Genomic DNA, 14,058 nt, shown 5'->3' with positions numbered 1-14,058 from the left:
TTTAGATTTTTGATCTATCTATCTATCTATCTATCTATTTTGTTTTTAAGAAAACACCACCTTACGCTCCACAATGAATAACATGACAAAGGCATTTTCTGTGAAATTAAACATCGACTGCTGAATTTTAAATGATCCTGCAATTCACTGACACGCTTTCTGGTGCGGAGGTTATGAGACTCAGGCAGCAGATGCTGAGGTTTTTTGAACGGTGTCGTAGCCATTTTTTGACTTTCCATCCACTTGCGGTTTGCTGTTGGAGAGCAACATCTCTAAAAGTCACCCACGACATGCCAAAAACATGCATGGCTGCACACGTGGATCACCAGAGGCGAGGTTCCAGCCAGCGGACAGGAGGCGCCCGCTCACTCTCTCCGACGAGAGCCGCTGTGTCGCTTTAAATTCAGCACCAACTCTTTTGTCTACGGCGGTGATTGACAAGTGGGCGGGTCTATCACACAGCAAATCGCCGCCCTACTCTATTGAAACGTCCAGCTGTAAGTAACTGCGTGATGAAAACTAGTATCGGCTTTTAAGCAACAAGTGACAAACTTTTTTAAAGCGGAACAATCGTGAGGAAGTTGCGCTGACGTGGGATTGTGGATGAAATCTGGCGGGCCTGTGCGGGATCGATTCTGTTCGCTATGGGGATCACTACACCTAATGCGTTGGCGGATCATGCTGTGTGTCAGTGTCCCGTTATCCGGTCTGTAGGACCAGTCTGAAAAAGAGGCAGCACCCAGTGGCTTCCCTGAGAAAATATTTCATCGATTACTGGAAGTTAAAAAAAAACAGGATTTCATTGTTTTGTTTTTTATTACATTTTATTTGGATATGTCGGAGATTGTTGGATAGACTATGAATTCTTCAGGATGGGAGCGAACAATGGGAAACAGTATGGAAGCGACGGTAGGTAACCTTGGAAGTTAACACAACTTTTAAACTGCACGAGCTGCTGATTTTAAATTTAAAAAGAGGCCGCCGCGTGTGTCTGAATGGTATTTTCCCGTTGCGTACGGTGAAGAAATTTAAGAACATTCGGTTGACAACACATTCTGAAAATGAAGAGGGGTTTACTACAGTCCGTAAAGCTAGTAGCTGTGGACTGTGGGATAATTTGGGGTTTCCTTTGCATCCTCCTGCGCTGTTGCTTTGGATGGGGGGTTGGTGTTTGTCGTGGTGCTGCAATCACCTTTTCTTTATTGGATTCCTGGCGTTTTAATATGCTAAATGCTGTATAGTATTTTGATAAAACTGACATCATATTTCGAGGATAGTCGTAATCAGTAAATATTAATGGGATATCAAAGCCCCCCGTCCCGCCCTTACCTCCCGATCACCTCACTGTCACCCTCAGAATGGGGGATACTAGTGAAGCGACCGGTGATGTGGCTGCAGGACTTCTCAGTCGAACTGCAGCTTTATTTAAAGTTGATGCAAATCGTCTTTCTTTCTTTCTTTGCTGAAAGCTAAAACATATCTAGGATCAGACAAACGTTTTTGAAAATCATCTCCCAGACGCCCCGACTTTTTCTTCACGTCACCAGAAATTTGTTAAATTAGCCAATAAACGGACAGAATAAATCTAACGAGCGAAGGTGACAGCCGGTCCCGTTCAGAACCAGACTGGCTCAGATCGCATCGAGGTGTCTTGAATCGCGCTGCCTTTGCCTTTCGCCACACCCAGGGTGCGCAAGCTTTAATGCGGGATGAACTCTGCTTTGCGTCCGGTTATATGCGAGGCGTCTTTACAAGCGCTTCAGTCTGGAGGGTTTATTTATTTACTTGCAGCTGCAGCTCTTAAGCGAGTTGTTTTTTGTTTATCTTTCAGATAATCTTTGCAATAGCGCTTGAGAAAGGTGTAAAAGTTACTGGTTTGATTTTCATTAATGATCGTAGGTGAACTGTAAACTGTGGTGTGCTGCGTTAGTTTGCACAGTAATCCTAAATCTTCACATAACTGGGAGCGGGAAAACCTCACTCATCGCATCCCCGTTAAGAGATAAATGCAAAATGATCTAAGAAGCACGGGTGTAATGTTTCCACTGAAGTTATTTATTTATTTATTTAAGCACGTGAGACTGCTTGCGTGTGTGGTTTGTATTCAACAAATGGAATGCTGGCCATATACCGCTGAGTGGCTCATGTTGCGTCGTCCGCGATTTTTCAGGCTTAGCTTAGCCCTCGAGTGACCACGATTAGAAACCACATGTAATATATTATGTGGAGCTTAATTTAAACCAGCTCACTTCATCAGTCAGAAAGCAAGTCAAAAACTTAAAGGACGGAGTCCTAAATGAGAAATATTACTGTCACACCTGCCAGGTCGACTCCTTTGAGCTGTCAGAGTACCTGGCAGACACCCACGTGACCGCAGTAACGCACACAGCCGTTTCAGAAAGTATTCAGACTCCTTCAACTCTCTGCACGCTTTATCCTGTTGTAGATATAATTTTAAATGGATATGTTTGCCATTTTTGGCCATCAATCTACACTCAATAACCCATAACGACAAAGTGAAAACATGTTTTTAGAAAGGTGTGCAAATTTCGTAAAACTGAAATCTGTCATTTATAGAAGTAATCCTACTCTATACTGTGGCACTCCAAATTGTGGTCAGGTGCATCCTTCAGTTATCCATGAGATGTGTCTAGGACTTGATTGGAGTTCAGATGTGGCAATTTGAGTGGACTGGATATAGTTTAGTAAGATGCACACCTGTGTACAGAAGGTCCTACAGTTCCCATTGCATATTAGGACAAAAGCCAAGCTATGAAGTCCAAAGAACTCTCTGTAGACCTCCGTGATAACATTGTGGTGAGGCACAGATCAGGGCAAGAGTATAAAACCATTTCTGAAGATTTTAATGGTTCCAGGAGCACAGTGGCTTGAATAATTATGAAATAGAAGAAGGTTGGAGCCACTAGGACTCTCCCAAGAGTTGGCCATTCGGTCATACTGAGTAACCAGGCAAGGAAGGCCTTGGTCAAAGAGAGGACAGAGAATCTGGTAGTCACTTTTAACAGAGTTTCAAAAGCTCTCCGGGGAGATGGGAGAACCTGTCAGAAGAATGGCCACCTTGGCAACACTATATCAACCACATATGGTAAAGTGGATATACAGGAGGCACCCTTGGGTAAAATTCATGGTCTGATGAAACAAAAATTAAACTGTTTGTACAGAGCTTGAAGCTCTGTGTCTGGCAAAGACCAGGCACTGAACATCACCTATTTAATAAGATCTCTGTGGTGAAGTGTGATGGTGGCAGCATCATGCTGTGAGGTTGCTTCATATTGGCTGGGACAGGGTACTGGTCAGAATTATCCAGAAATGCAGCCAAATATGGTGAGGTCCTTGAAGAAAACCTGCTCCTGAGTGCATGTGATCTCATATTGGGATGACGGTTCACCTTTCATCACAACCATGACCTGAAGCATACAAACAAGACAATAGTAGAATGGCATTGGAACAAGTCTCTGACTGCTCTTGAGCAGCACAGCCGAAGCTCAGACCTGAACCTCTTAGAACATCAGTCTACCAAAACAATATTTGTGACACTAGTGAGTCTTTGCCTCAACTTCCATCCTGATTGTAAGCTCAAAAGACTACTGCAGTTAAGTAGTTTCTTATTTATTTTATTTGACAAAGTCATCATCATGTGAAATAGAACCACACAGTGCTCCTCACCCACCTCCACTCTAGTCCCATGCCATGCTGCCAGGAACTGCACCCGTACATCTGACCACACCACCACACATTATCCATAGAGTGGCCACATCACGAGTCCCTGTGGAGGTAGCCAATTCTCAGTTTAAAATGGACTTGCTGGATGCTCTGTTAATCCATGATGCAGACAACACCAGAAGGATCAGGTTGTAAGATAAAATCAGCCAGTTTTTCACTGATATTAGTTCAGTGGACTTCCACTTAAAGGCAAGAAGAAGTTTTGCATCTACAGTGCCCAAACACAAGACTTTGCGCTGGTGTGCTGACAGAGCAAAGCCTGAAAGAAGATGTGGCAATACACGGATACAGGAAACTGATAACATTGAAGAAAAAGAGCAAGAGATTAGAGACGAAAAAGCCAACACAGAGGACAAAGCCAATGCATGTGTACGAATGTCCCGGGGTATCACAGGAACAAAAGTTACAGTGGGGATCTGGGCTAAGTACAAACTGAAACAGAACACATTTATGATTGGAATTTCTTGATGAGAATTTGACTCTTTTAAAAACTGCATCCAAGCGTATATAAGGGGTCTTGGGACCACTGAGAGTTGAGAGGTAGAGGTTTATAGGAAGCCTTACATAGCAGGAAGTAAAAAACAGAGGTAGGCTTTCTGAGAGGAGAAAAAGAACTAGCAAGAAATAAAAACAGGATAACAGGGTAAAAAAGATGTAAAAGAGACACCATATGTAGGTAGTAGGAAAAGGTGGTAGAAACTATGTTAAAGCGAGACTGAAGATTTGTAAATGATTTTCAAACCTCTACCTAGATTATGCCACATGCTGATGCCATGATGCAGTAAAGTAGCTTTAAGAAGAATCACATCAAGTTACACTGGGGTTGGAGGTGGGTGTTTAAAGTCTTGAGGTCAGCAAAGCAATATTACAACTCGGAGCCATCTGCAGTCCATAAAGAGGTTTGTAGTAGGTTACCTTACTTGGTAGAACAGCAAAGTCACTCCTTCAGTTTGGTTTGGAGAATAATGACCTGCCACATCCTGTTTCTTCCAGAGCCCACCCAATGAAGAACAATATGGTAAAACTTCTGAGTTCATGCCCCTTTGTCAACCAGGGGGTATTCAAATCTCAGGCCTGCCAAGATTGCATTTGGCATCACCTTAATTTATTTCATGTATTTTTTGCACTTTAATATTGTTGTTTTTGAAATGTGTATTATTCTGCCTTGGAGGAAAGGGCAGAAATGATCAAGGCCAGCAGGATCAGTAAATGAAGCTCAAAAATCTTAGTCAAACATGTGCTTGGTCAAAAGCTAATCAGAATTAATGGGTCAAAAAATAGGCAAGATTTATGTATACTCAAAGACTGTAATCCCTAACAAAATGTACTCATACGTTTTGATTTTTAAACAGAAATTTGAACAATGTGAATGGCATGGTACCATCTTTAAATAGTTTATGGGGTGTGACGTTATTTTTATATGACTGCAACACTGGAGATTGCTAACAACAAAATGCTCACTGTTGTCAGGAAACACAAAATGGTATTGACTACAAAACAAAATGGTGGTGCAGAATATAATAAAGCTAAAATATTTTCACGAAAATAAAACAAGCAATAGCATAATACAATTGTGCAGTATATAATTCTGAAGGTTTCAAAACCTGATAATCAGCTATACCTGTCATTGCCTCCAGAGGAGCACATGGTATCAGCTATAATCTCTGCATGAATCACTGATATTTCAGTCTGGATGATGGAACACCACCTCCATCTCAGCCTGGCAAAGGCAAACCTTCTTGTTAACCCAGTTTGTCCATTTATTCAACATTCCATCGCTATTCATCTTGGCTCGTCATCACTAGCACCTGTCAAGACTGCACACAACCGTGGCACAGACAGACGGACAACGGTTTAGCACCCAACACACATATTTTATTTATAATATTTACAATTTTAAGTCCGTGCTCAACCCAGTGCCTCCAGCACCGATTCCCCAAAGTCCATGCCTCTCTTTACAATGCCTTCCTTCTGGCCGCCTCCACTCTTCTCTCCAGACTCCAGTCCTCTTCCACCCGACTCTTGACTCCAAATGAAGGGAGGCAGCCCCTTTTATAGCAGCACGGATGGGCTCCAGCTGCTCTCCGACACTCCTCCGCGGGCACTCCCCTGTGTGGCGGAAGTGTTGGCTGCGCACCCGGAAGCCATCCGGGTGTCCCCAGTCTTCTTCCCCCCAGCACTTCTTGGTGTGATGGAAGTGCTGAGGTCCAGGGTTCTCCAGGCACCGGGGCGCCCCCTGGTGGTGGCCATGGGCCCCTAAAGGGTTTGGGCTTCCAAGTTCTCTACCCATGGCCCTGTGATGACGCAACTGCCTTCCCCTTCAGCTTCTGCAACTCCGCAGAGAGAGCACGTAGCACCTGCAAGAAAGGTGACTCTACGGGCCGAAGGCACTCCTTCGGCTCACGCAGAGCCACCGGAAAGGACAGGAAGACAGCCGACGGTGGGCTTACCTGTCCGTCAGCCGCACACGTCGACTGCCTCCTGTGGGCCTTTCCCTCTGGCCCAAATCGTGTCTATCTCTGGAACGCGATGGACATTCCTCTGTCCCACCTCCATCCAATCATCGGCGGGCCCGCAAGACACACCATCCACTCGTGTGCCTGTCGCAAGGAGGGACCTCCGGTCTGCGGCCATCTTATCTCCCTCTCTCCAGGTGCGGTGGCGTGCCTCCTGGCAGCCTCGCAGCTGCTGCGGTCTCTCGAGCTGCAGCGGGTCCATTTTCGCAGCAACTCCTGCTGCCGCCTCCACACTGCCGACGGCGCATGTTCCGGCATGCCCCTGCCACAGACACAGAACCGGGCAGTCCCTGCCTGCAGAACAAAAGGTAAGTCCGACCCCGAAGGGCCGACCGCCGCGGGGCAGGGCACTTACCTCCCGGATCCCGTCACTCCGAGGTGCCTGCCTCGGTGTGGCCTTCTTTGTTGCAATTACTGGCCAGGCTGTTCTTTACAACAGTGCAACTTTTGGAGCCCGCTGCTCTCCAGCAACACCCGTTCTCGTTTCTCAACACCCGGGGAACATGGCCTTTCTGCAGACCAGTGGCGGTCCGTGGGGAGAACCGCTCCCGCGGGGTTGTGCACACGCCGCTCCTGCGGCGTTTGTGTGGGTGCCGCTGCTGTGCCGGGCCGTCCACAGAATGATTTCTAACAGCAGGTCCCCGCGCAGGTTCGAATCCTGCCGACTACGCCACTGTGGAATGTGGCCCGGACACAGACAAACAGACAACAGTTTAGCAACCAACACACACAGTTTATTTATAATATTTACAATTTTAAGTTCGTGCTCAACCCAGTGCCGCCAGCACCGATTCCCCAAAGTCCAGGCCTCACTTTACAGTGGCTACCTTTTGGCCACCTCTACTCCTCTCTCCAGACTCCAGTCCTCTTCCACCCGACTCTTGACTCCGAATGAAGAGGCGGCCCCTTTTATAGCAGCCGGATGGGCTCCAGCTGCTCTCCGACACTCCTCCACGGCCACTCCCCTGTGTGGCGGAAGTGTCGGCTGTGCACCAGGAAGCCCTCCAGGTGTCCCCAGTCTTCATCCCCCCAGCACTTCCTGGTGTGGCGGAAGTGCTGAGGTCCAGGGTTCTCCAGGCACCGGGGCGCCCCATGACAGTGGCCACGGGCCCCTACAGGGTTGGGCTTCCAAGCCCTCTACCCGTGGCCCCCAACATAACCAGGGCGGTCACCCCCTCGTGGTCTGGAGGAGGCGCAAGCCCTCCTCCGGTCCTCCTGGGCGTCCCGGCTGGGTACCACCCCCAGCTGCGTGCCACACCTGCTAAACCTAAGAAAGCCTGCACCTGTTTCTTGTTCTTCGGGCCAATTCAGGATGACATATACTTTGGCACATTGCGGACGAACAGTACCCCTGCCCACCAAGTAGCTCAAATATTTAGCTTTGGCCAATTTGAAGAAACACTTTTTCGGGTTGATACATAGTCTGGCTTCACTAAGTGTCAGGAACACCATGAGAACCTGACACACCCGTTCCTCCCATGTACTGGAATAGATGTTGACATCATTCAAGTAGACAGCACTATAGATGTTTTGGGGCCACAATAGTCTATCCACCAGACACTGAAACGTCTTTCAAACTCTATGTATCCTAAAAGGGAGAACACAGTACTGCCAATGACTGCTGACCATTTTTTTTAACCTGGCATTTTCCGATAAGGGAATTTGCCACTGCCCTTTCATCATGTCAAGTATGGTTAAATACTCAGCCTTACCAAGTCGCTTGAAAAATTCTTCCACTTACGGCAACGAATAGGCATCAAATTCGGAGACTTGATTAAGTTGATGGACGTCATTGCAAAAGCGCCAACTCCTGTCAGGTGTAGGGACCAGGACTACAGGACTGGACCAAGGACTAAAACTTTCCTCAATAACACCAGGTTCAGCATCCTCCTGATCTCAAGTTCCACTTCTGGTCTCTTTGCTTCTCTGAGGTGATACAAGCATTCTCTGATGATGATCCCAGGCTCAGTAATGATGTTGTGTGCAATCGGAGAAGTTATTTGGGGTTGCTCATTCACCACTTCCAGAACAGACAAGATGGCTTCTTGAAGCTCTTGTTGCTTAGTGGATGTCAAATTAGGGCCAAAATCAAGGATGTTGTTTTGAGTGAGGTAGGAACAAGGCTGTCTGGAGTAGGGATGAGGGTCCCTATTCGTCCACAGTTTCAGCAAATTCACATCGTATACTCATTCAGCTAGTCGTCTGTTTGGTTGTTAGACCAAATAGTCAACCAGCCCCTTCCAATCCTTAATTTCGTATGCTCATTGCCAGTGTGCCAACAACTTAAAGTGGGTAGTGGGAATGAAGACTATGATTTGATCTCCAGGCCAGAATTCACAAAGTGTCATGCCTCGGGTTATCTCCTAGTTAATAATGATACAAACAATGGACAGGTACCACTGAGTTTCACCATGAATACAGGTCAGGCTGGTCACTACTGGTGCTCTTTTCCGGAATCCATAAATGCTGTAACCTAATGCCAATTCACTATAACCACCTCGGTGAACAGAAGTGAGAGAGGGTTAGCCATTAGGCCCCCAACTGCGATTCATCAGCTCACTGAAACAGGGACAATATGTGATGTTGTGACCCCCTTCCCTGCACTTGTGGCAGCATCAAAGGACACCATGTCTCTCTCGTATTCCAATTGTTCAACCCATTTGTCTGACCCATGGTGCTGCAGGTAGGCTCAGGTATGGAGACATATCTTGTCCTTATTGGCTGGCGATCAGCAGGCTGTTTTGAATCCTCAGTTCGCAAAACTGCATGGTGTCATTTAAGGGTTAATATTAGGTCCTCCATAGATTTTATCTCAGGCCTATGGATTGGCTGGGTGTGAAAACTGGGGATTCATGAGATAGCTGCATGCGACCTTCTCTACTGTCTCCTTCGGAGAGTACTTTTCTGGTTTCAAGCAGCACCTGACTCTGCCCCATTAATCAAAGTTTTGGTTATTGTTTCCTTTAATTTATAAATGCTTAGACCTCTGCCTGACAGATGACTATTTTTTATTTTGGTTTCTCCTTCTGATTTGGTCTCTCCCTCTGAGAGCCAGTTATTTCCCAGTCATAAAATATATACAAACCTGAAAGAGTCCATTTGGAGTCACCATTCAGTCAATTTCATTAAAGATAATCAGTCCCTCTATTCTCTCACTTACTTCACCTGGATATTTCCAATAACTAAATAATAACCAAAACCAAATGTTGCAGTCAAAGAGGAAAAAGAAGTAAAAATTCCAACACTGATCTTTTGGCCAGTCTTTATTTGCTTTAAAGAAATACGCCACCCAAAAATAATGTTTTTTTATCTCTTAGTAGCCCCAGTTAAAACAAATTCAGTTGTAGGAATCTATCCTTAGAGCTGTGTGGACAAGGCATTACACACCCAGGACAGGGTGCTCGTCCATTGTGGGGCCATTCACACCCTCACTCACTCACACTTTCCCAGTTTGGAATCACAAACACACAGGGAGAATGTACAGATATAGGTAATGACAGGGTATAGGATTTGAATCTGGAATTTTGGATTTGTGATGCTTCACAAATGTTATTAACGCAATGCAAAAAATGTGCATATTTCCCATTTTTAATTAGACAGCTTTGATTGTTTTATTTGGCACTCCACAAGGCAGAAGGTACTGCCCCACATTGCAATGATTCAACCAAAGTGTTCACCAGAGCATAATGATAGTGACTGCTGCACTTCAGTAATTGTTCACTATAAATGTATTGTCTCATATTTGTCTTTCAAGCCATTTTCTTTTGAATGGAGCTCATTTTTCTGTCAAAGAAGGCAATGTTTGATCCCATTAGAAACTTGCAGGAAATCACTTAGCAGGCAGACTTTGGGCAGTATTCTGTACTTCTGCAGGGAATTCAGGGTGGTTAACTGACTGACCATGTTAAATGCTTTGACGTCATTGTATGTGAACCTCCTCCATCACCCCGTCTAGACTCCCACTGCTTGTCTGAGCTGTATTAATTTAATTGTGAAAAAGTATAGATCGGCAAGGGCCATGGCCAAGGCAGATAATTAAGCTGTCTTGGAACATTTCCTAAAGTACAATAAATGTCCTGTCTTAAACATAGCAAAATTCTGACTCATTGCAGGCTACGAGAAGAATGTCTGACAATGCGTAGCTTTTATATGTTTTAACAGGAAGATACATTTCATGTTAAGCATCTCTTATTAAATAAGCGAAATCTGCAAAGGCTCCAGAGGGCCCACATTAATCAAGTAGGTAGCCTGACAGTTTAAAGGCTGCGGACTGTGATGTGTATTTGGAGTGGTATGGGGGGGACAGTTCATCATAAGAGGAATGTGAGGATAAGAAATCGACAATATACCCAGTTAATGTTTTTCAGTGTGATCACACATGACCTGAGATGAACTGGTTCATGGATTGTGCCCAGTGTGTGACCCTAAAACTGGAATAAGCTAATCTGTTTTATAGGCTGATGGCTGGACAAAGCAAATAATTAAAAAGACAATAGTAAGAGTATGTGTGTAAGATTCCCACTATTTTATTGTCAAAAGATGAGGATTAATAAGTGAAATTATTTATTGTCAAATTCTGCATAACACTTACAGATTACAAGCATGCTTCCCTGATGCTGATAGATGTTAATATGATTCTCATCATATTTTAATGCTTAAAAGGATGACATTACTAACTGGCAAAGCATTCATTAGTGCTTTTTAGTTACCAAAATGTTTCTATTAGAGGCTCATTGTGAGGCCCGAGTTTAAACCTGCAGCTTTTATTGTCAGTGTAGTCACACTCACACATAACAGCAAAATGTGAAGACACCAGTTTACCTGTTCTATCCTTGGCAACTGGTATGAAATGTGAGTTCCTGGAAGACAGAAAAAAAACACAAATCAAAAAACCTCACACAGATGTGGGGATAACAGGGAAACTCAATGCACATAGCAGCTGGGCTAAAATTCAAACCCAGGACCAGGAAATATTTAAAAAGCACCACTAACTACTGAGCCACCATGGCATATTAGCTGGCAAATCAGTTCTTAATATGCATGTAGATCAGAGAATAAAGTTTATTTTATAATTTTTAAGAGATTAGATTCAATCATAACATCATTTATTTGGAATTCAAAACATCCACGCATCCAAAAGGTGACTCCACAATGACTTAAAGCAGAAGGGGGCATGGCACTACGTAACTTTCAATTTTATTACTGGGTGGCAAATATACAGGCTATAAAGACCTTGACATCAACACAGATCAATGAATATACGAATACACACCTAGTATGCAATAGAATTAAAATCTTGCAGTACTTCTTTATGTACTCTGCTTTATGCCCCAGTAAATACAAACTATCGCCAATACACTAATAATCCAATTGCCCGTCAATCTTTCAGAATATGGAGATAATGTATGAAGCACTTGCACCTCTACTTGACAACCACCCTTTTCCACCCTCTCAAACATATACAGTACTGAATGTTTGGAAAATGTCCGGGATTAAAACACTCAGAGACTTGAACATAGATAATCTCTTCACATCCTATGAACAATTATGCTTCAAATTTAACTTCCCATCAACACAATTCTTCCACTACTTTCAAGCTAGAAACTTTGCTAAACAGAACCTGCCCAATTTTCCTCACCTCTTACCTATTTCTATTCCATCAGAAATACTGATAAGACTCAGATAGCATCTCTAAAATTTATAAAAACATTTTAAAGTCCCTTCCTTTCAAAGTTCCCAGGGTACAATCGGGAAAGGATCTTTCGCTTAATATTTCAAAAATGGAGTGGAAGGCAGCCCTGCAGAGAATACACTCTAGCTCCATATGGCGCAAAGCATTCAATCATTCATCTTAAAATCTTCTTACTGAGCGCCTTTATCTCATCTAAAATTGTCCAAAATGTTTCCAGGATAAGATTCAACATGAGAACATGTAATCGAGCTCCAGCCTTAATGGGCCGCATGTTTTGGACCTGTACCAAATTAACAACATTTCCTAACCCAGTAACATCGGTGTTCTGTGTACTCCCAGACGGCTTTAAAGTGGAGAAGGACAAACAAACAGCAATTGCCTTTACTTCACTATTAGCATATAGACCCTTGGGATTAATAAAGTATCTATCTATCTATCTATCTATCTATCTATCTATCTATCTATCTATCTATCTATCTATCTATCTATCTATCTAGACTTATCTTGCTCAACTGGAAAAATCCCATCCCACCACTTTCAAGCCAGGGGTAACTGATGCTCTGTACTATTTGAAATTGGAAAAAATCTAATTCTTGCTGCTTTTAAGGATTAGATTTTGTTATTTGGCTCTCCTCTCATTCTCTTGGGTGGGGATTGAATTTTGCTTTGTTAAGTTTGACTCGATTGTATGGAATGTTATCTGCTTCTAAATAAAAAATTTTTAAAAATGTTAATTTTCTAATTATGTTTTACAACAAGAAACTATTAATGTTAGGTGCAAATTGCTGAGAAATGAAGAATAAAAAAGAAAAGTAACCTTGCATGTAAAATTAATAAGTTCACTCGATGACTAACATACATTAGTTTTTTTTATGTAGTAGGAGGGTAAATCAAAAAGTAAAGGCAATTTGAAAATTACACGGTATCCACAGTGCATAGAAGCTGATGCGAAACATCAAGGTTGCAATGGCTTATGGGCTATTCATACACGAACAGTGCAGCATTCTGCCATGAGTCTAGTTGAAGCCAAGGTCAAATGAACATGAACACTCTGCTGTAGGGTTGCCCCATTGGTGAATAATGCACTGTAGTGAGATTTTTCTGGGCAGAGGTAGTGAAACATGCTGAGGATGAGCAGTGGCAAGTGAGGACACACACAGTCAGGAAATGGTGTAAGCATGCAGGTGCTTTTATTTCTTGGAATAGTCATGGGTTCAGATCCCCTTGGTGCAAAATAGTACAGTGCTCCAAAATATATAAATGTCAAAACCCATTATAGCAAATACTGAAGTAACGAATACAGAATAACAAATATTTTTTGTGGGCCCAGACAGACGTTCATACAACATCATGTCTAATGGATTTCATTTTATCACAATGTAAATTTCAGTATAACAAACGTTTTTTCGACTAAAATTAAACACCGAAAATAAAAATGCAATGCAAATAATACTTAATGTCACACCTACACTTTATGCTGCAACAGGCTGTATCCTTCTTGTTAGACTAAAAGAAAGGGACAGTCTATTGTGAAATTTCCAGACTCAGGCAAGGCTCAGCGAGAGTGTAGGCACAACATCATACATTACATAGCCGAATTGTGCATCAGTGCTCCTTGAAAGTCTGCGTGGGTAGTTGTTTCATGTACAGATACTGTACTGTTCAATATTTATACTTGTATTTCTATATAAAAAAGTTACATCTAACGTTTCATTTTCATTTTGTATTCATACATGTATTTCTATAAAAAAAAGTTACATAAAAATGTTTTTGCAGTTTAAGAAGCATTTTTTTTTTGATACCGGTATTGTCAAACTTGGGTCACAGAGTTGCACAAGAGATAGGAAAGTGAGTCCAGGTTTCCATGGAGAATACATGTACTTTATTACTATATAGAGAAGGCAGGTACAGTCTCAAGAATTCATTCAAAATAGGAGTTGTTACTTTCATACTCAAGATAGGAGCCACGACGCGTGTAATCATCCTGCTTTAGCTCCCACCTTCAGATTAGAAGAACAGCAGTGGCTCGGAATCACCGCTGTGGCAGGCCAGGAGAGTGTGATGAAGATGAAGAGCAGGTCAAAGCCCGGCGTTAAATGTTCTAAA

The 14,058-nt window shown here is 43.3% G+C and overlaps 1 protein-coding gene across 1 annotated transcript in view; it reads left to right on the top strand.

The window, feature by feature from the left end:
- Positions 1–453: 453 nt before the first annotated feature.
- fbxl7 (F-box and leucine-rich repeat protein 7) overlaps positions 454–14,058 on the top strand; it is a 372,909-nt gene continuing 359,304 nt past the window's right edge. The window contains exon 1 of the mRNA XM_039754878.1: positions 454–909. Coding sequence (XP_039610812.1) covers positions 873–909 — 37 coding nt within the window. The 5' untranslated portion in view covers positions 454–872. The remainder of the gene's footprint in view (positions 910–14,058) is intronic.

This window comes from Polypterus senegalus, chromosome 5 (genome assembly GCF_016835505.1).
Source record: "Polypterus senegalus isolate Bchr_013 chromosome 5, ASM1683550v1, whole genome shotgun sequence".
Lineage (NCBI taxonomy): Eukaryota > Metazoa > Chordata > Cladistia > Polypteriformes > Polypteridae > Polypterus > Polypterus senegalus.
The sequence above is the reverse complement of the archived record's forward strand: the minus strand, read 5'-3'. Positions and strand labels throughout refer to the sequence as shown.